The sequence below is a fragment of the Solanum lycopersicum genome, chromosome 10, assembly GCF_036512215.1.
Source record: "Solanum lycopersicum chromosome 10, SLM_r2.1".
In the NCBI taxonomy this organism is placed as follows: domain Eukaryota; kingdom Viridiplantae; phylum Streptophyta; class Magnoliopsida; order Solanales; family Solanaceae; genus Solanum; species Solanum lycopersicum.
The window spans coordinates 5,773,038-5,798,090 of record NC_090809.1 but is presented as its reverse complement, the minus strand read 5'-3'; the positions used below and the strand labels follow the sequence as shown (position 1 = coordinate 5,798,090).

Below are 25,053 nucleotides of genomic sequence, written 5' to 3'. Positions count from 1 at the left end.
TATTTATATTATTATATTTAATTTAAATTTATATCGAAAAATTAATAAATTTGGTATAGGAATCTATCTACAAGGTCGAAACGGCGTCGTTCCGCTTTTGCAGTACTCCATACATAACCAGAAAAACAAATATGCAGAGATGAAGAAAATTGAAAAGGATCTCTATCTTTTATCGCTCAAATTCTCAGATTCACTTTCATCTTCTCCGTTTTTCTCCATAATCAAAATTGTATAATTACATTATCGTTTTCACCCACACAATTTCGATTATCAATTCAGATTCCCAATTTTTTTGAATTTTTTTCGATTTTTTTTGGGTTATGAACTTCTTGTAGCAGGAGAACTCTCTGGAATATATTCCTATGTATAATCTCTCTATATTTCACTTTATTTGTGTATAATTTAATCTAGTTCATGTTTCATTAGCGAGATTTTTAATTTTTTGTTGTTGATTATTTTTTTTTTGGTTGAACAGGAAATGGCATTGAAGAGGGGATTATCTATTAGGAACAGTGGAAATGTATCTTGTTACTCAATATTGGTTCTTGTTTTCTGTTCATTCCTTGCTCCATTGATTTTCTTCGTGGGCCGTGGTGTGAACACCTCTACTTCAATTGGTTAGTATAAATTTTCTCGCATTGCTGAATTGTGGTTTGAAGAGTTAAATTTAATCTTGTGGAGTTGTTTATCTTCAGTTTTTGTACTGTTGGATTGTCTTAATTTAGGTGATTTTAAGCTAAAATAGTTTTAAATCACTTTAGTATTGTTTGGGTAAAAAAAAAATAGAAGTGCTTTTAGGCGAACGTAAGCTAAAATCTATAAGTTTATGCTTATAAGCCCATCAAAACAGGCTCTTAGTACTCAACATTGGTTTGATTCAAATTTGTGATTTTCTTTGAGGCTTAAATTTGTTTTAGAATTCATTTCGTGGAATGTATTGATTTAAATTTGGTGTGGCTAACTAAATTTCTTTACTTTTCGGATAATGTATGGAGTAGAGCTAAATGTGGAAAACGAGTCTATGTAATTCTTCAGACTGACACACTCCTTGATTTATTAATTGAAGAATGTTATATATACTAAAAGAGCACTGTTGCTTAAGTATGGAAATTATCTGTACATTTTCCTATATTTTATGTAAGATGTTAAAAATGTGGAAGTAACTATGTAACAATACTATTTTCTCTTAGCACCTTCTCCTTTACGGCTGATGGATGCACCGGAGAATTTGATTTTGCTAATTATATTGCCTGTCTGATCTCTTGACATCAGTCTGATAGTATTACTACCGGATACTAGCTTATGCAAAGGCTTAGGAAAAAACAAAATTGAAGAAAACTTGCATGTGTGTATCAAAAAATTTCTTAACTTCTCCATATGGATTTAGTTGATGTATTTTTTTTGGGTGGTGGGTGGTGGTGGGGGGATAATTGAATATTTATTGAAATACAAAGATTGTACCGTTAGAGGTTGTTTGGTAGAGTGTATAAGAATAATGCAAAATAGGGTGCATTTAGTAGCGCTTGCGTTAGTAGTTCTTGCATTAGTTATTAGTTATGCAAATATTATTTCTTATACATTATTTGGTTTGATGCATTAAAAATAACAAATCTTGCATAATTTCTATTTAAAAATATGTGGTTACAAAAATACCCTTCAAACTTTATTTATTTTTGCACTTCCTTGCAACAAAGCTATTTGGTAAAACATCATTAACCCCTCCTCTTCTTCTTCTTCTTTTTTTTTAAAAAATAATATTAAATAGTTATACTATTTGAGTCAAAATATTTTTGTGAAAAGCTGGAAAAGAATTTTGTTATCAAATTTATCCCCACAATAGTAATTTCTTTATTAAATTATGTTGAAATTAGATTATTATTTTCTTACAAAAATATATTTAAGAGGCCATAAAGTCTATTAGAACACCAACAAATTAAAAGACATAGAAAAGTAAATGAAAATAAAAACATATGACAACAAAGAAAATTAAAAGAAAAAAGAAAATGTTAGGAAATGTTTCAAAAAAGTTTTGAGGTTAGTTTCGTAATTATGTAATCTAATGCAAGTGTTAAATATAATGCATTGCATAATATTCTTAGAAAAAATATTTGTTTACAAAATTTCCTCCACAAATATAGTGGAAAGGATATAAAAAAAGTTTTTAAGGGCAATGTTTCTTTAATAATGTTAATGCATGCATCAGAACCCATTGCATTACTAATGCATAGAAATAGATGGTATTAGTAATACACTCTTTAATACACAATATAATGTATTACTAATACAAGCATTAGTTATGCATAGGTTAGAAAAGTGTACCAAACGAGGTACTACTAATACATCAAGCTAATGCATGCATTATTTTCTCTGATACACTCTACCAAACGACCCCTTACAGAAGTTACAGTTTAGCTGATATGCAATCTTTAGCAGTTCTTATTTAGAGTTTTCAGTTTAGATTTAAATTCATAGGAAAAGACTGTATAATTCATTTAGTTTCTGGATAAGTTGAACTAGAAATAATGTTTGCATTACAAGTTTAACCCCTATATGAAGAGTGATACTGAAGTAAGATTACATGGGATTGTGATATTTAAATATAGACAAATTTAATCTCTTAGAAGAATAGGATAATAGATGAAACCATAAGATGTAGAATTAAAACAGAATAGTGTGAATGTAAGCAATACCAGAGTTGTAGGTGATAGGAAGATAGTTAGCCAAAGAAAGATAAGTTCTATAGAACGATGATGAGATCAAGAAATATCATACAAGAGTAAATGTTGGGACAAAGTCCCTTTGTACAAGACAAGTGTCGTAGAAATAAGAACGTAAGATGGATGTGCAATCATATAAGATTAGAATAGATGAGGGATTTTCACATCTGTTAGAAAGTGCAAGTAACACACAGTTGATCTCTCTATTGAGTCTTAATTCCAAACTAGTTGGAGTCGGTTATTGAATTATATAGTATTATATTGGAAAAATATTGAACTTTGTTGGGAAATGCTATCCTTTTTAGAAAGGCTGAAATAACTTATGCACAAATCCAAAATTGAAAATCATAAAAAGAGAAAGAATAAATTACTTTAGGACACAGGGAATTGTATGCTATAGTTTGATAATAAGGGGAACTGACTAGAGACTGCCCCTTAAAGGATCACAATAATGTTGTGAAATATCGGATAGGATTTCTTTTTAAGGGTTTTTCCTTTTGTTCTCTTTATGATTAGAGGTATCTCCATGGCTCCAAATCTAAATACAAATCCAAATGGTTTGAACAATGGAGAAAGATGCAAAATGCGCTTTTAACTATCTGCCACTTTGCTTAAAAATGTCAAATAAAAGGCCTATTTTTTGCGTTCTCAATACATTGAATTGGCAGCATACACATCTCTTCTTCTACATACCTTCAACCCCAAGAACAACCAAAATAATAAATTGTCGTAATCTCAAATTGGTTGGGATATCTTTGAAATAATCTATATATCTATTTAGTTTATTTAAATCCCATATCAGTAGTCCCTCACACCTAGGTTGTGAAATTAAGTAACTCATTGCTCATTTAACAAGGCACCTGTGTGTTGACGTAGTGTGTCTACATAGGCACATCCCCCCAATCAATATTTGGTAGATTCCTCAAGTTAGACAATGGCCATCACCTTACCACAACACTATGTAATTGTAGTTTTAGACTGGCTACAACTTGTTCGATTAATTTATGTCAAGAAAATGATTTCCAAGATAAACTATTTTCAAGAAAGATTCTATTTTTGGAGCAACATACAGAAGATCAAGACAAACTACTTAGCACTTTACTATTTTGGTGTAAACAAGTAGCTATAGACAACACATAAGATTTATCTTAATGCAATTAATCAGCTGTAATTAGATATATTGGATTTTTTAAAGAGACAATTTTTGTAATGGGTAATTCTATTTTTTGAGGAATAACATTTTCAACTATATCATATGCACTCAAAATACTAAGAATATATAAAATTAGTTCATTAGGTTCTTCAGTAGAGACTAGATAACCTGTAGTTTTGGAATGGAACCAGTGACTAGGTTGGATGCTTGATCAGTATTATTAAAAGTCATGCTTCACCGCTTGAAGCGATGTATCTTGGAGAAATATGGGCTTCAAAGTTCATAGAATGACACGCAAAGTGATTCCAACAAGAAGCGGTTGGTTCTCTGGATCTTTACTTTGAGCGGTTTTTGGTTTGAGGATCAGTTATTTAGGGACTATAATGAAGAGATAGTAATGTAGGAATAAATTATGTATGTATTAATTCTTGTTGAGTATTTGGTTCGTTGCACTAAAATTGGACATACAAGATACCATGTATTTGCTCTATGTATTGAACTTAAGAGCGATTTACAATTCTCTCCTTGGATGCTCGACTCTTGTATATTTCTTGGAAGACAAGGGTAGTTTTGTACTTTTGGTGTTTTATCCATGTAAAAGGAATACATGGATAAGTTATTCCCATGGTGGAGCCAAGATTTGAAGATTATGGGTTTGGTTTCTAGTCTTTTTAAGTTATTGAGTTCTAAATTAATACTTGTTCATGCATCCATTTTGTCAATGAATGATGAGCTCTGATGTTCAATTCTCAGCAGAGGCGAAAAATACTAGGTGGTTCTTCTCATCTATCCTAACTTTGGTGGATAGATTACCAGGCACCTGTGTTGGTGGGAGGTAGCAAAAATTCCTTAGAATTAAATTAGTTGAGGTGATGCTAGTTGGTCCAAATACCACGATTAAAAAAAAAACAATAATAATACTTGTACATATTTAATAAATCTTTTACGACAAATAGAGTGTTTGGACCAAAGTTACTGTGTTCGACATAATTTGCAGCTATGCTTTAGGTCCGTCCTTGGTTATTCCATGTTGGTAATGGCGTAAAATAGTTCTCCAATTGGTGTATTAAGTTATACGAGAATTAGTTATACATGATTCAAAATACAAATCTAAACTTTTAAAAAAATTTATACCACGATTATTTTATTAGTCCTTCAAACCATTCAAACCAAACTACCTTTGAGAAGTTGGATTAATATTCTGCATTATTGTATATAGGGTGCTGAGATTAGTTATTTTAATCATAGTTTGATTATTATAGTGCTAAACTTGTACATGTTTCGGCATTTTCAATTTTTTAATAAATTGTGCACTTCACTTCAAAAAAGTGTGTGCTTCATTTAGCACTTTTCAATTTTAGCCCTAGGACCTAGTCAATGGTTTGCGCTTTTAGTTTTTAGAATACATTGCCAAATACAATGTTTGGACCAAAGCTACTAGTTCGGGCAAACTCGTACGTATCCATCCTTGGTTATTCCATGTTGGTGGTGTAAAATATTTCACCAATTGGTGTATCAAGTTATTCCAGGATTAGTTATACATGATTGAAAATACAAATCAAACATGGAAAAAACTTAATACCATCAGTCTTTCAAATCAAATGACCCCTAAGGAGTTGGATTCATATTCGGCGTTATTGTATTTAGGATACTGGAGTTAATTATTTTAATCAAAATTTGATGATTGTAGATTTATAATACTAAATTCATATACATTTGAGCCCTTTTATTTTTTTTCGCAAATTGTGCACTTCACTTCAAAAAGCATATGCTTCATTTAGAGCTTTTCACTTTAAGACTTAGGGACCTTGTCAATGTTTTTTGCTTTTAGCTTTAACATTGTTTTTGAGGTAATTGGCACCATTTTGATTGATGTTGGAGCTCCTTATAGTGAGAAAAATAGTGAGTACTTTAGTGGTGGTTCAAGGTGGGTATTGAATAGAATCTTTGTATGCCTAGACACTTGATGATGTATTTGTTAATTCACAAAAATATATGCATAAATTGTATTTAATTGTCTCGCTTATACTATCCTCCCTAAGCTTGCATAGCTTGTTATAACCCAAGTGTTCCTTTTACAGATAATAATGATTTTTCAACTACTACAAGTAAACAGGAGTCCAGCTTTGTTAAGGAAAAAATATTGGCCAAGAGCAATACTAATAATGCAGAGGTTAAGAATGAGAGTCAGACACAAGCTTGGATATTGTTTGTATTCATTAGCTATTGCTGAAATAGATGCTGACTGATTGTTAGCATGTTGGATGTATCACAGGGAAACAAGTGGACTCAGATAGCTGCATTTGTCAGAACTGAAATCTCCAGAGTTAAACAAGATGATCTTGTAGATGGTAAATAGTTTGTTTGCATCATGGTATTTTTTGAGTGCCTCACAGATGTATGAATAACTAGATATATTTTTTTCCAAGCAGATGATCGTTCCAAGTTTCATACACCTGCTATTTTGGCCAGAAGGGTACTCTAATTATTAGCCACTTTATACTTGCATTTACTTTTGTTGCACTTCTGCTATCAGCAAAGAGAGAGATTGATTGATTTGAAGTGCTTAGATTCACTCACTCTCTCTCTCCCTCCTACCTTCTCCCTACCTTTGTCTACCTCAGCTATTTGTGTTATTATAGTTTTTCAAGTGCTGTGCAGCAATTGAGAGAGAGGAGACGTGAAAAGCGTGCTGCTGCTTTAGTGAAACAGGACGATGAAGTAACTGTGAAGCTTGAAAATGCTGCCCTTGAACGCTCTAAATCAGTTGACTCTGCTGTGCTGGGGAAGTATAGCATATGGAGGAAAGAGAATGAAAATGAGAATACTGATTCAAAGGTACACTTGATGCGAGACCAAATTATTATGGCAAGGGTCTATATAAGCATTGCAACGATGAAGAAGAAGCCTGGCTTGGCTCAAGAGTTACAGAAGCAGCTTAAAGAAAGTCGACATGCGTTAGGTGAAGCAATGTATGATGCTGATCTAACTCGCAGGTACCAAATTCTTTTTGACTTTTGGATACTTGACATTGTCCATATGTCCTTGTTTCGTATAGGAAAGATTAAATCATTTCATTCCCCTATGTTCAAATAGTGCGCATGAGAAGATTAAATCAATGGACCAAGTGCTTTCCAAAGCTAAAGAGCAACTCTATGACTGTAAGCTTGTCACAGGGAAGCTGAGAGCAATACTGCAGTCTGCGGATGAGCAAGTTAGAAGTTTAAAGAGGCAGAGCACATTTTTGAGCCAATTAGCTGCAAAGACCATTCCGAATGGTATCCACTGCTTATCCATGCGTCTGGCTATTGATTATTACCTCCTCCCTCCTGAAAAAAGAAAGTTCCCTAGAAGTGAGAATCTGGAAAATCCCAGTCTTTTCCATTATGCCCTGTTCTCTGACAATGTTTTGGCTGCTTCAGTAGTTGTCAACTCAACTATCAAGAATGCTAAGGTGAGGAATTCTTTCTGACATTATTCAGGCCATCATCCTACTATGCATGTGTGAGAGACTTTCTATATTCTTCTGTATCACTTGACGATGTCCCTAATCCTTGATAACAATCACAAACCTTATATTTATGCGTGGTAAAAATAACATACACTTTGAACTTTGATATATCTAAATGTCTTGAATGGTGCTGATAGTTACTTCACCAGAAAGCATGTTGGCTACATATTAGAAGCTAATTTTGGATGGGCTATTGAAAAAAAAATTCCACTGATCTACTTGCAGGACCCAGCGAAACATGTATTTCATCTTGTCACTGATAAGTTGAACTTTGGAGCTATGAATATGTGGTTCTTGTTGAACCCTCCTGGAAAAGCTACAATCCATGTTGAAAATGTTGACGAGTTCAAGTGGCTTAATTCGTCATACTGCCCTGTCCTGCGGCAGCTAGAGTCTGCTGCTATGAAGGAATATTATTTCAAGGGTTCACATTCCACCACACTTTCAGCTGGTTCTTCTAATTTGAAGTATCGGAACCCCAAATACCTTTCAATGCTCAATCACCTCAGATTTTATCTCCCTCAGATTTATCCCAAATTGGATAAAATTCTTTTTCTTGATGACGATATTGTTGTTCAGAAAGACTTGACAGGACTGTGGTCGGTGAATCTTCATGAAAAAGTGAATGGTGCTGTTGAAACATGTGGTGAGAGTTTTCACCGTTTTGACAAGTATCTAAATTTCTCAAATCCTCATATTGCCAAAAACTTTGACCCAAATGCTTGTGGGTGGGCATATGGGATGAACATTTTTGATCTTAAGGAGTGGAAGAAGAGAGACATAACTGGTATATATCACAAGTGGCAAAACATGGTAAGGAATTTACTGCCTTTCCATCTCTGATATATAGCTTTTCTTTACTGTTTTGGTCCCTCTACGCTTATTTTCATAAGTGAAGTTAACTTTTAGTCTTTTACTTCGACTCAGAATACTTGGATTATATCATTTGTTACTTTATACCAATATAGTGATTGAATACATGTACTGAAATTTGGAAGTCTGCTTTTCTCCCAGTACCATGCCAAATACATAGAGAAAACCTTAATTTCCATGGGATCTTACTGACTAATTTTCATTCCTTTTTGCCTTGATCATTAGAATGAAGACAGGGTCCTTTGGAAACTAGGGACACTACCTCCAGGGCTAATGACATTTTATGGTCTTACACATCCACTGGATAAGTCGTGGCATGTTCTAGGTTTGGGTTACAGCCCAAGCATTGATGGGTCAGAAATTGAGAAGGCTGCTGTGATACACTACAACGGGAACATGAAACCATGGCTAGAGTTGGCTATGACAAAGTACAAGTCATACTGGACCAAATACATTAAGTTTGATCATCCATACATTCGCACCTGCAAACTTGGTGAATGAAGGTTTCTGCTCTACACACGCATAGTCACGTTTCCATGATCTTCTAATGACAGAAGAGCTCCCATATACAGCTATTCTCTTGTCTCCAGTATGCAACATCCCCTGAATCGCTTATTCTTTGCTGTGTTCACTCTTATATTCATTGTTCGATTCTGATATCTGCTGCCTTTTTCACTAGTAACCGACCTTTTTCAGCATGGAAATGTATAACTAGGGTGAAGGGAAGCTTGTAATGTCCTGAATCACAGTATATTCTTTGAACAATAACTAGCATCTATTGTTTGAATTCTGCAGTTGAAGAAATACAATTTCTCTTATGTTGCGATGCTTGTCGCCAGTCTAACTGCCACCAATTTGTTTAATTTCATTTTTTAACATCTATGATAATGATTGATCATTTTGAATTTGATAGTTTCATGTTACAAGTGCATTTTAATGTTCATGTTTCTAAAGTTACTTTTGCATGTCGTTTATATTACTAATAATATTGTTGTTCATGTTCAATCCTCTTTGTACCCCGACGTTCTGAATTCATTTATGGCTTATAGGATGACATGTTAAAGTAATAATATGATTGAGAAGTTAAAATAAGAAAGTGATTTATCAAAGTCCAAAATGAGATTGTACTAACATAAAATAGAAGACAAATATTTGACTCTATCAAGTTGTAATATTGTTACCAACATAAAATGAGACGATCTCCTATGATCATTTACAAATACATATATGTGCTAACATAAGACAGAAATATGTATCGAAGTAAGGAGCCTAGTTGAGATTGAGAAGTTGTAGTTTGCATCAACAGATTAATTTCCATCTTTAGAAATAAGCATCATTGAATCAATCAACATATGGTATCCAAACACTAAGATCTAACTCATAAAAAAAAACAACTAATCATTATTGAAAATCTATATAGGGACTGCTGTATATACAGGATATTATTAATCTTGATTAACAACACTTGGAGGAGAGTGAGAGTCACTTTTCTTGTGATTGGTTGACTGTCCTGTGAAGGTTCTTCCCATAAACTTTTTGGTTTTGCTTAGTCCACTTCTTACTACCCTTACACCAGCACCTAATCCTGCACCAATGCCACTTCCTGCCGCGCCAACACCTGAAGCAGCTAAAGCTGCTGCACCATCAAGGGCTTCCATTGAGCTTCCAATAACCCCTTCTGCTTTTAGTTTCTTCCTTTCTTCTATGATCCTCTTCTCTTCCTCCAGAGCTGCTAATTGATCTTTCTTGTTGAATTCATGATACAGTATCTGCATTTTTGACAACGTAACCATCATCTTGCCTTGAAGTTTAATCAGTTCAATCTATGACTCATCTCGAAAATACTAGGTTCAATTGAACACAATCATTTGCGTCTGTGCTTTGGGGTGGAAACCAAGTATAGATGGAGCTATACACATTTCAAAACTACTTTCGCAACTCAGATTCATAATGTTTACATTGTAGATCAGTGACTGCCTTAAAAGGGGAGAATACCAAAGTAAAAAAAAAAAAAAGTTTCATAACAAAAATGGGACTTCATGACAAAAACTATGATTTTTGGCGTGTACCTTGATGGTAATAGTTCCTCTATCCTTTTTATCTTTGATTTTGAGCATATCATATTTTGGCAGCAACCTTAATTCAATTTCTTTTGGAGTGTCGGATTCAAGCTCATTCAGAGACAACTTTGTGACACCCATTCGATCATCTTCTCCAATGTCTTCATCAAAAACCTGTTCACAGTCATGGTTGTGACAAGAAAATAAGAATGCAATCAAAGAGGCTGGATTGTCAAAACTAATTTTCTCAAGAGAATGTATAACCATGGAGAAAATATGTTCTAGATAGAGTAGATTCAATATAAAATAAAAAATAAAAAATGAGAGATGGATGTAGCAATTAAACCTCTAGGAGAAGAGACTGAGTCTCCTTGTCTTCTGCAATCAACTCAAATGTCTCATCCCAAACAGGATTTAGGTTGTTGTCAATGGTTTTTGTCTTAAACTTAAACAGCGGACGAATATACACGACCACATATGGGTCAGATTTTCCAATCATTTCTTGGTTCTTTAAGTTTGTAGCCCTCATTACAGTTACAGTTAGTTTCCCCTGTGGCTTAAGCTCCAAATCGCTGCATGACACCATAAACAACGGTTAAGTATTCCGTTAGAAGACCTAGATTTTACATTCAGAAGGATATGACAGATTTGGAAAGGCCTTGAGGCCATTCAATTGGTACCTTGTATCCACAGGTACGCCTCCAATTGGTACAACGATTCTGTGAGGCCATTCTAGCATATCTGTTACAATTGAATTTACAGTGTCCTTTCAATGAGAAACACACCAGTGTTAGATTGAGGTGGGGAAGTTTGAAATATAAAATATACTGCTAAAGGCACATTGTTAGTAGTACTTACTTCTATCATGTCAGAAAGTCCAGGAAGAGCTGTTAAGCTTCCACCAACAGCTTTTAAAGTATAATCAATTCTTGGCTTTGGCTGGTTGGATAAACAAGGTACCAGTCATTCAAATGTCCAATTGAACATATAAAACAGAGTCGTAAACCAATTGAGAGTTGAGATGTTTGAGTAAGATTAAGCATCCAGAGTAATATAACTAAGTGCAAGTTCACACTTCTATTCTTGTTCTTGGAAACAATTTGAGTACACCTGTCAGACCAATTCATGCAGTGTATATCCTTGTTCTCATACTGTAGTCACGTTCTGTGTTAGTAGAATATTTCATGTTCACTTAAACCAAGAGAATGTCTTAGACCTACTTTAAGGTGGTCTTTTACTCCCTGGCAATCATAGCATATCCTAGTTACAAGTCAAGTTACACGATTTTCCATCTAAAACCAAGACATTATGGCATTCAAATCTATGGTCTAACATCTCATTGAAGATACTATTTTATCAAAACACAGTTCAAAGGAACTCTAAATGCTGAATTACGACAGATCATGCGAAATAGCAGCCACAATTAAAAATAAAAGGAGAGCAAAAGGAAGAGTTAGAAACAACAGAAACTGAAGAATGTAACAAACATATGTTTCTCATAGAATCTATGTATACCTCAGAAAGTAAAGCAACAACAACAGCAGAAATGCAGGGAATTTCCTCAGCTAGTTGGAATATAACACGTATAACAGTGAAGACTTGTAAATCTTTCAACTGCAACCAATTTGGCAAAGGTCAGTGCAGCTGCTTCCTAGATAACTCACTAATCAGAGTAAAATTGTCCTCAGCAAATTAGACAGGTGAAGAGTTGAGGCACCCAACCTGAATGGGTATAGAGGCAACCACTGCATCAACTTCTATAACAATATTAGGATCACCGCCCCATCTGAGGTCAATATCCATAATAATTTGACCCTTTTTAAGATTTTGAACTCGAATACCTGCATAATTAGGTATTATACATGCTTCCAATGAGAGAATCACACATGATTAAAGTTTAATGTTTGAGGTAACCTTAAACAACAAGACTTCATCGTTACCAAAGAAATGTTCCATCTAGAGAAACTAATTTAATTGCTCAGGAGTATGAATTAATTAGCATCGGAGAAATCACTAAGGAATTGCTTATAGATTCTCCGGTAGAAGGTCTAATAAAAAAGAACATAACAATTTATTCGATAGTTTTATGTTGCTACCTTCAATCTTAGGAGCTACAGTTCCCAAGGACAGTTTGCTGAACTTCATTGACGAAATTCCAGGAGGTCGATAATCTTCTAATATAGGTTCAACAGAGTCTTTTATGATAGCTTCTCCTGCCTGCACAATGACATACATCAGAGATCAGATTTATGGTGTCACAACATGGAGATTGAATAATACGAACACTCGCTACCACAACAAGGAGACTACATATTTTGCTGGTCAAACAGACTACATATGTTAAAGATCAGTGTCATAAATTTCTTGTGCACGCTATCAGTTCTTATAGGAACAAGTTCTCTAATACTCAAGAATCAATAGAATACAAATTGAAAGATCTCTAAAGTGGAGAAAATATTACGGATCATTACTTATTAGAAGAGACATTTTTACTCAATATGCTGATAATCAAAGTGAACTTCCAATATAATTAAGTACTTCATACCTATAAAGTTACAAAGAAAAATAAATGCATAGAATACCAAAGTTAGGTGTAAAAGCTTACATCAGCAACAAATGGCCACAGTTTGCTTAATTGTTTGTTCAACCATTTGACCTGTCACAGTGAGACAAATATGAGAAAGATCCACTGCTGACAGTGTAAGATCAGGAGACAACATCTGCAATGTCTTTCTTGGGTTCTAACATTATGTTCATGAACTAAAGTTATCTTACTTCCCTCTGAAAACATTTTTAGTGTCTACAGAATAGAGATGAAACATTTATGCAACTGAGAAAAGGATTAACCAAATCTTTCTATTCATGACAACGATGATAAGACTCTCTTAATCAAGTGTGGTAGGAGAAAAGACATCCCTACAAGTTGCATTGGAATAATTAACAGGAGTGTGCATGTTGATCTCTTATATCTGTTAAATTTAAGATATAGGAAGATTTCACTGATCTGGTTTTGAAATATGATTGGGTTAATGACACAATAGGCTCTTCTGTCAAGGTGTTAAAAACATCCATTCACAATGAAACAGATTTCTTGTCTTAAATATTGCCTCAAAATGTTCAATGAGACATTCTAGAGTTAAATTAGTCAGTATTGTTGGTAAAAGTCATAACAAAAGATGACAGACTAGAAGATTTTCAGAGCTATGAAATTCAAAGATCATATGCAGGAGAAACAGGAAAAAGTAAGGCTAATATCCAACCTGTTCAAAGACTGGGAATGATATCCATTCAGGGAACTTATCTCCACATATTTTCTTTAGATCATCCCTGTTCAGGGAGGCCATTAGTTTTACATCCACTGCCTGTTAAAAGGATTAAAATACAATGAAGAGATAAATACCAATCTTTCAGAAAGGAAAGCAACATGCATATCTGCAATTTAAATTTTCTGTTCAACAAGCATGATGAGGATCATCTTATGAATTTCAACATCTACTTTCAAAGTAACCACAGTCGCCAGTTCTTGTAGCAAAACCACATAGGGAGTTAGAAGCTGGACTATCAATACAATGGAGTAAACAAGAGAATCAAGCAGAAAAATAGTCACCAAGTCCAACCAGCAACAGAAGTGAATAGCTGTTCAATTAAGAAAATTTTCACTGGAGTCTACCCACATCACAATAATTTGAGATAAGATCGATATACATGTGCTGAGTCTGAGAAATCTATCCTGGTTATATTTAATTTTTACTAGCAACTTTAGATTGTACATGGATTCCCAAAGATCCTCAATATACTAATTGACAATCCAAACTTCAAAACTGAAATTGTTTCACAGCTGTCCTCGTCAATTTATGTTCTACTAGACTCCTGACTACAGGGGCGGAGCCAAGTAGGATCGAGGGGTTTATACATGGTTAAAATCATTTTATAATATATATATAGAGATGTTGTACCCCTTTCAGCTTCTTTATGTGTATACTTTTGTTCATATTTTGAGTTGCTTTGTGAAAATCCTGCTCCGCTACTACACGTGAGACTTCATATTTGTGTGTTTGTATTTTCTTTTAGCAATGCACTAGTCCATCAGAAGTACCAACTTGAATTTAATTCCAAAAACAGTCTCAAAATCAAAAAATTATTTGGAGCCATGTTTTCGCTTAAGCAATGCACTATCCCGTCATAATTACCAAACTTGAACTCCAAATTCAAAAACACACCCCCGAAAATCATTTCAAATTGAGCCTTGACAACACTAAACTATTTACGAACAAAGTTGAGATTACGATAATCCAATGGAAACCAACAGAAATTGATGAAATTCTTACCTTGGCGACTCGTTTGCGGCTTCGATACCTCATCATATGTTGCCAACCTGCCATTATACCGATCCCGAACATCATCCCCAACATAATCCCCGAAATCAAACCCATTTTATATATATAAAAAAAATAACAAATTAAATTTTTCCGTAAATACAAAAGATCAGAGAATGCAAAAATCAAAGAAAAATCAACAAGAAAAAAAAAGTAATTCAACTGTTGTGATTCTAAATCAATTTTTTTTTTTTTTTGGATTGGGAGCTGAAAATGGAAGACACGAGCCAAAAATTCGAAAGGTGGTTGAGGGAGTTAGTTAGTTAGGGGGGTAAAATTGTCAGTTACGTTTTAAAATTGGATGAGCTGGAAATTCTGTTAAAAATAAAAGTCTTGTATCATTTTTTCTTTTATCAACTCGAGACAGAGACGGAATTTTTAATGCATAAGTTTTGGATTTATAATTTTTTTGGCAAAGGCTCAAATATATCATCAAAGACTCATCTATGTTATTTCTATTTGAAAAAAAAAGTTATTCATGTCATTGTTTGTTAACTAAAATGATTTTCTTTTTACATGTGATCAATTATGATTTGTCTACGTTAGTAATTAAATCATTTTTTTTAAGAAAAAAAGTTCAAATGTGTCATTGAATTTTTAAAGAAATAAACTTATCTATGTCATTCATTTAAAGATTGACTCATTTCTGTTATTTCAATTAACAAAATATGTTTAATGTACAAAAATATCATATAATCAATCTTGCATCCACATCCTAAACATATCATGTGAAAATATTGAAATTAAATAATCATCAAATTAAAAAAAAAAACATTCTTTTTTAAACAGATGAAACAGTTTTCTCTCCGGGCATCCCAAGAAAATTAAAATAAAACAAAAGGTAACATCCACTTCCCTTACATTTTGGTTTTAAAAAACTAGACAAAAGAAGAAGAAAAAAAACACCCTCTTTCCTTTCTTGACAAATGTATACAAAGAGTTTGTCCTTTACCCAAAAACAAAACCAATCAGGGTAGCCAATGAGTTTGTGCAACAGTTAGTAACAGAACAACAAATCGTATGATTGTTTGATTCTAAGTAGTACATGCCCTTCACTCTAACAGAAATGACTACATTGTGACCTCTCAACAATACACGATATTTCCATAAGTGAGGTTCAGAGAGGGTGACATGTATGCAAGGGTACCCCCTACCTTGTGAAGACAGACAGGTGATTTCCGAAAAATAAGAGATATTAACAATAATTTGCACCATGCTAATCAAGATGATCAAGCATCATATCCATCTTCCAGAAGAAAATCCTATTTTCTTTGAAGGAATGGCTAATCCCAGCTCTTTACATTGCTCTTCATCCGGTTGTGAACCCAGAAATCCAGTCCCCATGAAATGTACCGATGCTGATGCATCCTCAAGTTTTCTATTCAAACTAAAAGATGTGGAGAGAAATGATTTTGAACTAGTCTTTGATGTTTTCTTTACTGGCACGACGTCCAGCTGTGCTGATTTCAGAAATCGCTCAGTTGCTGCTTCCCAAGAAAGTTCATGCCTCTGTTTATCGGCCAGTGGAGAAGGCTCGTCAGACAATGCCTCGAGTGTAGCTTTAACAAAACCTTTACCATCATCATATGTTCTGCAATTTTGGAACTGCATGAAAAACTCATTTGATGGATGGTTGGAGCATACAACTATTTTGCCCATAGCTAGTGCTTCAGCTGTGGTCGTACAAACTACATCCGTGGTGCTTGGATTCAGAAGCACTTTATAACTGAAACCAAACAAAAAAGAACAATAAACACAAAACGTCATATTTGTTAATGATATGAGAATGAAAAACAACACCTACAATCCAAGTACTTTAACTCAGCGTCTCTAATGCTTCAGTCAGCAAAACAGATTTGTGTTAAAACATGAAACTAACACAAATCAAGGTACTTGGCACATGTAAAGAAAGAACAAGATAAACAATCTGTTATCACTGCATTAATTGTCCCATGAACATATTTGTTTTAAAAGAGAATGCCTTAGGAGTTCCTAAATATGCCACTTTCCTCAAAAAGAAAATATCCAGGATTTCTTTCATTTAAACTTTGAAATATCCAGTGAGACATGAAGCCATTTAAGATCAATTATATTCTTCATCATGATAAAGAGTAAACATGGCCTTCTCAGTCTGTTTCAAACTGTCACAAAAATTGGGAGTCACTAAATCTCTTGGCATATATTCATTTCAATATGTGCATATACCAACGACGCATCTCTCTCTCTCTCTCTCTCAATAAAAATGGACTTTGCACATTTAATCAAAATATAGAGTGCTAATAATAACAACAAAAACCAAATCAAGAAGAAATTCAAAACCCGTTATGTTCATGAAAGGACCTCTTGAAACCCATCAAATCTCTTAATATATGTTCGTTCAAATTCAAATGTGCATAGACAAGAAACGTGTCTCTCTCTCCATAAAGTGGGTAAAAAACCTAAAATAGAATCAATACCAATAGCAGCAAAATCCAAATCAAGAACAGTAAAAGTTCAGAACCCGCTTAGGTTCATGAAAGAACTTCTTGGATCCATAACATATGCACATCGACTACTTTGTTAGGTTCCTATTTGCACTTCAATATTCCTCTGAATCCTGAAAAGTGGAAGTGATTCAAATTGGGAGCCTTCATGTGTCTACTCGTGTTAGTTATTCTGCAGCTTCCAGCTTTTATACCTTGTATAGCTTAAATGGGTTCTAGAAGTGATTACCAGTTCCCCACAAGTTCTCTCCTTTGGTTAATTACTAGGTTTTCAAGTCAATAAATGTTGCGTCTTCTGTTATGCTTTTGTCAATATAAGAATGCAACCTTAGTTCTTCCATCAACCCTACAGCACCAAAGAAGACAAAAAAGGAGGAAAAAACATCATAGTTCCTCTACTTCGTATCAACCCTCCAACCACTCCCTGATCTTCTTCCTTCTTTATTATTTCTTAAGTGGCAACCTATTAGCTCATAAGCAAGAAACATGACGAAGAGGCTGTTGCATCATACAACATTTGGTCGTACGAGGTCACCATTCATCCAATGCAGTTATCTGCAGTGACAAGCATCGGGGATCAGATGCGGGTGAATTTTGCTAATAGCTGAGATGTCCAGTCACCTTCAGACTTTTGAGCCTCCAGCTTTCTGAATTGAGATCTTATCATTTCAACAATGGACAAGGAGCATCTCACTGTACAACCACAAGTAGCAACCAAGAGTACCTGCGATTAACTAGTTCTGATCCGCTTATACAAGACAACTGACAACTGGAATCCCAGCAGTCAAACCAAAGAGGTCGCTCCTCTACCTCGTTCCAATCAAATCTAGCTAAGGTGTCCCAGGCAAGGGTAGAAATGAGGGATTGATCAACTAACTAGAATAGATCTATATAATATTTCCAAATGTCCTAAATTATTTTGACTTATTTTTCAAAAGCCCAAATTCATTCTCACTCGACTATAGTATCGGTGTCTTGGCATCTTTGGTTACTAAGATGTTTCAATTTTCTAAGTTTCACCAGTCCAAGGAGAAACTAGTCTAGGAGCTTGGATACAGTTACAATCCGATTTATGCACAACCTTTGAGCTTTGTTTTTCTTCACCAATTCTCCATTTTTCCTTTCTTTCTTTTGGTGTGCAGGGTGGGGTTAGTGCCAGATGCTGGGTACTTAGGAACATCACATTTTGTATGCGGATAACACAGACTCCAGGGAAGAAGTAAATTTCCTATTCTATCAATGCGAGTTTCTCATTACTTAACTGGCATTGAGCTGAGAACACAGTTACTTCTTTCAATGATTTCAAACCCATCCCAAAGTTGGTTTATTCAGAAAGAGAAGTAAGCAGATCCTACCTATCTATATCCCACACTAATACACTACCTTTAGAAGACAATTCAGACCTGAAATTGATTATACCAGTCAAATTGTGTTCCTCACAAACTGTACAACCAGCTGCTGCATTTTTCCAATCATACACTATTTTCATCCCATAGTTGAATGTCCATCTCAGTCTGGAGTTGACACCATTATTAAGATGAGAATCCAAAAGGTGTTCCTTCTAGTTAACTGATGAGACACGGAGGCTGACAAGTTGAAATCTTTTTTTTTTGAGAATTTTGAAGGGGAACCTGCTACCTCCCACCAGCACAGATACGGGGCACCGTAAACAAGTAGAGTTTTAACATAGAAAAAGAAATTTGTTCTATTAAAAAGTAAAAAAGAGATGCACCAATTGTGCAACAAAGGAAGTGTGTCTAATCGAACACAAGGAGAATAGCTTTAAAGAAAGAAAAAGGTTTTGAAAACTTGTTCTACTTCACTGGTATTCTGAAGTTGAGTTGTTTTTACCTATTCCTGAGTGTTAACACTGTCTGATACCACAACTAAGAGTTGAATGGGACGGGGCAAGATTGGACCACAGTACTGCCAATTCTACAATTGCTATAGTGAAGACGTAGCCAAAGAATAAAAAGTACTAAGATAAATATACATTTCATATAATCTTAAATATCATGTATAGATAAATTGTATTATTTTCTTAAGTGTGGAAAACGTAAGGAAGAGACATTTAGGATGGTCGGATAATGGGAAAGTACAACCACACCAAGCCTAAAGCTCTTAAATTGTGTACATAACTCCAGATAGAAAGATACTCATGGCATTCTGTTGTTATCTCCTTATATATGTATACATATACATATATATACACATATATATATATACATATATATATATATATACACACATATATATATATACATATATATATATATACATATACATATACATACATACATACATATATATATATATATATATATATATATATATAAAATTGACATTATAAGTATTTACTAGGTGAATGAGTGGCTCAACATTTTTTAATCAAGTCGTCCCATCTCCATACATAATGGTATCCTCCCTTTACACCAAAAAGGCGTTTGAATAGATACAGTAGATGCATACTCATCACCCACAATGGAAAAAATACACCAGTAACCCCTCAGATATATAACATGAGTGAAGGAGAAGTTTGACACTTGACAGTAGTAGTTAGCTTCCGAAGGAACTTACTTGTGAAATAAAGGATCAGCATGATCACGCGCAGGATGAACCCTAACCGTCAATTCCAACTTCTTAAAAGCCACCTCAATTTGAGCAGAATCCTCACCACTACCGTATAAATCTATCTCCAATCCAGCAAGTTCTTTTTGATGATCACGTAAGAGTCTAAGTAGCTCCTTGTAGCCTTTACTCCACAACATCTTACCAATGTAGTAGACACCTTTGCTGAAAGTTTGGTTATCATTTTGCTGTTTCTCTATTGCTTTCATCCCAATCTGAAGAAACTTTGGATTGACTCCGTGCACATTACAGACCAGGGATCTTGGGAGATCCTGGGTGGCAGCAGATAACCTGATGACCTGCCAGAGCAAGAAAATGCAACTATTTGAGACATTTCATATCAAGTAGGAGAAAATCACGACCGAAGTTGTAAGCACAAGTAAGGCAATTGAGTCTCACGAATTAATTTCAGATTCATAGAGGAGTCTAAATTTATCAAGGTAAAACCAATGTCTTTGCCACTATTCTATAACATTTACTGGTGGAAGAGCATCGTTTCTCAAGTCCATCAGATCTAGGCTGCATAACAAGAAAAAATCTATGATGGAAGAGCATTCATTTCTCATGTCCATCAGATCTAGGCTGCATAACGATAAAAAATCTATGATGCATCTAATAGATGATGATGGTCAACCTTATATATTAGTAATATTAAGAACCACGTAATTGAACTTCTCGTTTGTTCTCGTAGCCTTTTTGAGGAACTTTTAAAGCATGACAGGTACTGATAGACTTTGGTGGCATTCAGCTTAACCAGCACTTCTAACAGTCAAGTGGCCTATTCCTGGATGAGACCATATTTCAAGTGTAACCAAGGCATAAGAGTGTTGCATGTGCAAACGACAAATAAAGGAAGGACCTTTGAATCATGTCTAGCTTCTTCCAACATTTAGTTGGATAACCATATTCCACTCTTTCTTAGCTTCTTCCAACATCTTAGTTGAATAACCAAATTCCACTCTTTCTTAGCTTCTTCAAACATCTTAATTGAATAGCCAAATTCCACTCTTTCTTTAGCTTATACACTGCAGCTGTCTACGTGGAACACTTAAGTCATGGAAGTCTGGCCATTGTCTGGTACAAGAAACCTTAGGAGGACTAGATTGATCCCTTAAATGTTAAAAGCTCTACCTCCAGAAAGAAATACACAGCTTAACCTTTAGAACTCTATTTCTAGATAATGGAAGTTTTCTCAGAGCTCCACTGTAGTATTTGAACTCAAGATCGTTACAAGAGAAAGAAAATAAACAGTCCCACATTAAACTGATCTCAAAGACCTATATTTCACCTAAATAATCTAAAATCATGTACGAGTACCTTCCCTCCTCCTTCCCCGCACAAAATCTAGATCATCATACCCAACAAATTATTAGATAACTAAAATGAACTTTCATCATACCTTGTGGCAATAAAGATCGACAACCCAACTATTTATCTGTTTTAAGAAAAACGCCTCCACAGCATTCCTTTCTCTCTTAACATATTCCAAATAATTGGTGTGAACAATTCCTACAACCAGACGAAATTTCTTTTTCCATCTCTTTCCGTGATGAAACCATGTAAGATGCTCAGGCTCCTCAAGGACTGCAACATCTGCTTCATCATCTGGGATGATTACTGTGATATCCCCTAACGCAAGAATGCTCCTTTTATCCAGAGAGAACTGCAATTCAGAAATCCCAATTTTACCTCAATGAGTTTGCCAGATGATTTCATTGCAAAATTACAAACACTGATAAACAAAAACAAATAGAATAAGATAATTTGTATATCTACCTGAACTTCATATCAAAATGTTATCATTGATTAAATAGCACTAGTTCTAGAAGAAATTGAAATAGGAGGTTGCAAGAAGATAACAAAATTGTTAGTCACTGTCAAGAACCAAATGATTTGAAAGCTAAAAAATCTCTCTTGACCTATTCCAGATGTAAGCACATGTGGGAAATTACTATAGATGTCCCTAAGTTTTCTTGCAGCAGTTTAAATTTGTAGTTTTATACTATGATGTCATTAAATCACGAAAATTGACAGAAGATAAAAAGATGAAATAAATACAAAACAACATTAAAAAAGAAAAGACTTCATTAAGTTACAAATTTCAATTTCTCTATTCCCCAAAGTACAGGAAAGAAAAACAATCGAAGATCTGAGAGCTTGTGTGCAACTTTAAAGGGAAAGGAAGTACTAGGATATTTTCTAAAAACTAACTTGGGGCACATTTTAATTCTGAGAGACTTAAAATTTCTGAAGGGGAAGATATAACATTTTGAACGCTTTTAGAGCAGCTTCCCTCCCTCCCTCCCAATTTAAATCTTCTGCATGAGGGGAAGAAAAAGAGCAGCCCATAAACAAAAGAAAGAAAAAGTGGCATGTTTAACAATTTGGTTTACTTGTAAAAATATGCCTAATCAAACATCAATGCAGTCGTCATTGTATAGATTGAAGCAGTAACTCCTAGTGCTACATGGTAAGATATACACACAAATTTATCACTATATGTCACAAGCTGAAGTATGCAAATGACAATCAGCCTTCAAATTCTAAGAGCTCAGTGTTTTTGGTATTATAAGCTACATTCATACTCAATCATATATCAGATTTTAGAAAAGAGACGAGATGAATCTTGCATTTCTTCCGATAAGTTGAAATAAATCTGGATTTACCTTTCCAGGGTAAAAACGTATGCTAAAATTTGATGCAAATCCAGTTCTCTCTTCCAACCACTGGCGGACACACTTTTCCTGCTCCAAATGTGAATTAAATTTGACACCACTGGGAAAAACATGTTCTTGATCTTTCAATGGAAGCCAAGGAATCACCAAGGTGACCTTTTGTTCACCATCTTTTGCAAGATAGGCAGCACGAAAGAGAGGATTAATGGAAGTTCCAGTTAGCCAAGGAATGCTTGCAGTAGTATATATAGCGATATGATGTTTTTTGTCCATTTATGGAGGTAGAGTCAGATTATTTCTGGCTTCTTCACATGCCACTTTGAGTCAGGAGAGGGAAATTTCACAAACTTTCCTGCACAGCTGAATTTGAAGCTATTGATCAGTACTTTGCCAAATATATAAATACTAAAAATAGGTTTTCAATAAAGGAGAAGTGGAAAAATATGAACAAAAACAGGGAAGTTCAAGAAAAGTTTGATATATAAATGAAGAAACACTAAAAAACTTACATCAAATACCAAAGGGTCAAATATGTTAGGTACCAAGGAGAGTTGTTCTATCACCACTGACTTGCAAACAGAAATTGTGGTTTAGATTCACGAAAACATTTTGTCTCGTCTATGTTTTTCAAACTACTGCATGCTTTAGGTGAAAAGAAGAGCAAAGGTAAAACCATGATTTAAATTTGATGTGTTCAATCTTCATATTCTGAACATTGAACTCATTGTAATTTTAAATTTTCATAATCGAGAAATCCTTGAGGAACAGTCACATGGTCTCGAAGCTCAGTAGAGAACAGGTTCGCCCCTTACCCTGCTCCATTGATATACCAGGCTCTGTTTGCAGCAAGGCCTGAACTTGTGATTTGCTACTAACCCCATGTCATGTTTTGCACCTTATCACTAGACCAAATCCCTAGTTGCCATTTAACTTTTGAAATAATGGGTCAAAACTAATATTTGTTGAAGCTACAGTCATTTTTCACATGTATGTGATAAAACTAATGAGTCAGTTGAACCCATTGCATAAGCACTCCATACGCCTCTGACTAAGAGAGTGAAAACTACAAGCTCTAAACTACCAAGTCCATTTATTCCTTCCTTCTAAGTATAGTTTCCTTATTATATACTACAAAATGGCTGTAAAGATGTTCACCGCACGTCTAGAGAGCTTTCATACGCTTCCAGAAGAAACATCTCGAATCCTAACACTGATTGCTTGTACTTTCTATATCAAAGAAAAGTAAGATTCATACTCATTCCATCAACTACACAATTTCAAAAACTAGAATCAACAAGCTAAAAAATAAAGTAAACATAGAGAGATTAGCACAATAGAATTAAAGAAAGTTTAGAACTTTTCAAATAGAAATGTGTCTATACACTAACACCCATACAAAGAAACTAAAGACTCTTTCTTTTTCCCATTTACAAGAAAAAACAGAATTCATACCACAAAACAATTGATGAAACCTCAAAACTTCAATAAAAAAATATGTCACAATACCCAAAAATAAAAAAGAAAACCCCATTACATAAAGAAAACAAAAACCCAGTAAAATTCAAACTTGAACAAACATAAAAATAAAGGGCACATGAAATAGAACATTTGAAAACAAAAACGCAGCCGACAAACAGGATTATTAATGCAACAACATCAACAAGGTTTCCAAAGAAGAATCTAGAAGCGTGTTTTACCTAATTTTCTCCAACAACAAGGTTGAAGAAGTCGCTGGTTAGGGAATTTTCTTAGAGGAAAACAAATTAATTGTGATGCAATAGAGACATTATTGATTTGATTTAAGAGCTTAGGATCAAAGGGAAGATGCGAATAATTAGGAGGAATATAGAAAAGTGCTAATACTTTCTACCAATAAAAATATTCCATCTGTCAATTTACTAAAAATATTTGTCTGGTATTATTTAATTATTTATTAGATTGTAATAGAATTAATTTTTTTTTCGCAAAAGTTAATTAATATAAATAAAAAGCAAAATAGTAAAATTAATTAATCTATTAATAATTTTTAAATTATCATACAAAATAGAAAATGCCCATTTAATATAGAGTGAAGATAATAAAATTTCAAATAGAAACATACGCTTGATACATGAAATGAAAAGTTACATTAATTTTACAAGCGTTTCAAGAGAAAGACATGAATATATATATGAAAAACAATTGCTTATACGATAAGCATTTCTTATTATTAATTCTAAAAAATTATAAATTTAATTTTAAAAAAATAAAAAGACAAAAATTCCTTATGAATTCAATTACCAATAAAGCAAAAAAGAAGAAGAAGAAGAATGAGAGATTCTGAAAAAAAAAATATTCGTGAAATAGAAAATGTGTTTTTAATGTATTTGAAGCAAAGAAATAATATAATTTAAAGCAATTGAGAAAAAATAAAAGGCAAAGAGGTCATGATGACAAAAATAGACTAATGATTGATTTATTTTTATTTTTATTTCATTAATTATTATTTTTATTTCATTAATTATTATTTTTAATGATAATAATTTATTAAATTGGCATATACATCATGTAGAAATGATTATGGAGGGTATTGGTTAG

At 34.0% G+C, this 25,053-nt stretch overlaps 3 protein-coding genes across 5 annotated transcripts; 1 reads left to right on the top strand and 2 right to left on the bottom strand.

Annotated features, from left to right (window-relative positions):
- Window positions 1-77: 77 nt before the first annotated feature.
- Window positions 78-9,077, top strand: LOC101250168 (polygalacturonate 4-alpha-galacturonosyltransferase). Its single transcript, XM_004248527.5, has 9 exons — window positions 78-364; window positions 476-617; window positions 5,952-6,043; window positions 6,146-6,221; window positions 6,303-6,346; window positions 6,532-6,866; window positions 6,967-7,324; window positions 7,607-8,194; window positions 8,480-9,077. Exons 2-9 carry the CDS (start codon window positions 479-481, stop codon window positions 8,753-8,755), a joined length of 1,908 nt encoding a protein of 635 aa, XP_004248575.1. The 5' UTR covers window positions 78-364; window positions 476-478; the 3' UTR covers window positions 8,756-9,077.
- A 470-nt stretch (window positions 9,078-9,547) lies between these two features.
- On the bottom strand, window positions 9,548-15,059 carry LOC101250456 (calcium-dependent lipid-binding protein-like). Of its 2 annotated transcripts, XM_004248528.5 has the most exons (11): window positions 14,643-15,059; window positions 13,575-13,676; window positions 12,920-12,970; window positions 12,411-12,531; window positions 12,037-12,155; window positions 11,830-11,928; window positions 11,173-11,253; window positions 10,995-11,080; window positions 10,661-10,886; window positions 10,324-10,488; window positions 9,548-10,023 (listed from the first exon to the last, which is right to left on the bottom strand). In XM_004248528.5, the coding sequence occupies exons 1-11, from the start codon at window positions 14,745-14,747 to the stop codon at window positions 9,700-9,702; spliced, it is 1,479 nt and encodes a 492-aa protein (XP_004248576.1). In that variant the 5' UTR covers window positions 14,748-15,059; the 3' UTR covers window positions 9,548-9,699. The 2 variants fall into 2 exon arrangements, with proteins under 2 accessions (XP_004248576.1, XP_069146433.1); XM_069290332.1 differs by lacking the exon at window positions 11,830-11,928.
- A 523-nt stretch (window positions 15,060-15,582) lies between these two features.
- Window positions 15,583-24,815, bottom strand: LOC101250748 (digalactosyldiacylglycerol synthase 2, chloroplastic). Of its 2 annotated transcripts, none has more exons than XM_004248529.5 (5): window positions 24,174-24,815; window positions 22,468-22,836; window positions 21,201-21,464; window positions 19,751-20,100; window positions 15,583-16,416 (listed from the first exon to the last, which is right to left on the bottom strand). In XM_004248529.5, exons 2-5 carry the CDS (start codon window positions 22,747-22,749, stop codon window positions 15,927-15,929), a joined length of 1,386 nt encoding a protein of 461 aa, XP_004248577.1. In that variant the 5' UTR covers window positions 22,750-22,836; window positions 24,174-24,815; the 3' UTR covers window positions 15,583-15,926. The 2 variants fall into 2 exon arrangements, with proteins under 2 accessions (XP_004248577.1, XP_069146434.1); XM_069290333.1 differs by lacking the exon at window positions 24,174-24,815 and adding an exon at window positions 22,986-24,139.
- Between the last annotated feature and the right edge of the window lie 238 nt (window positions 24,816-25,053).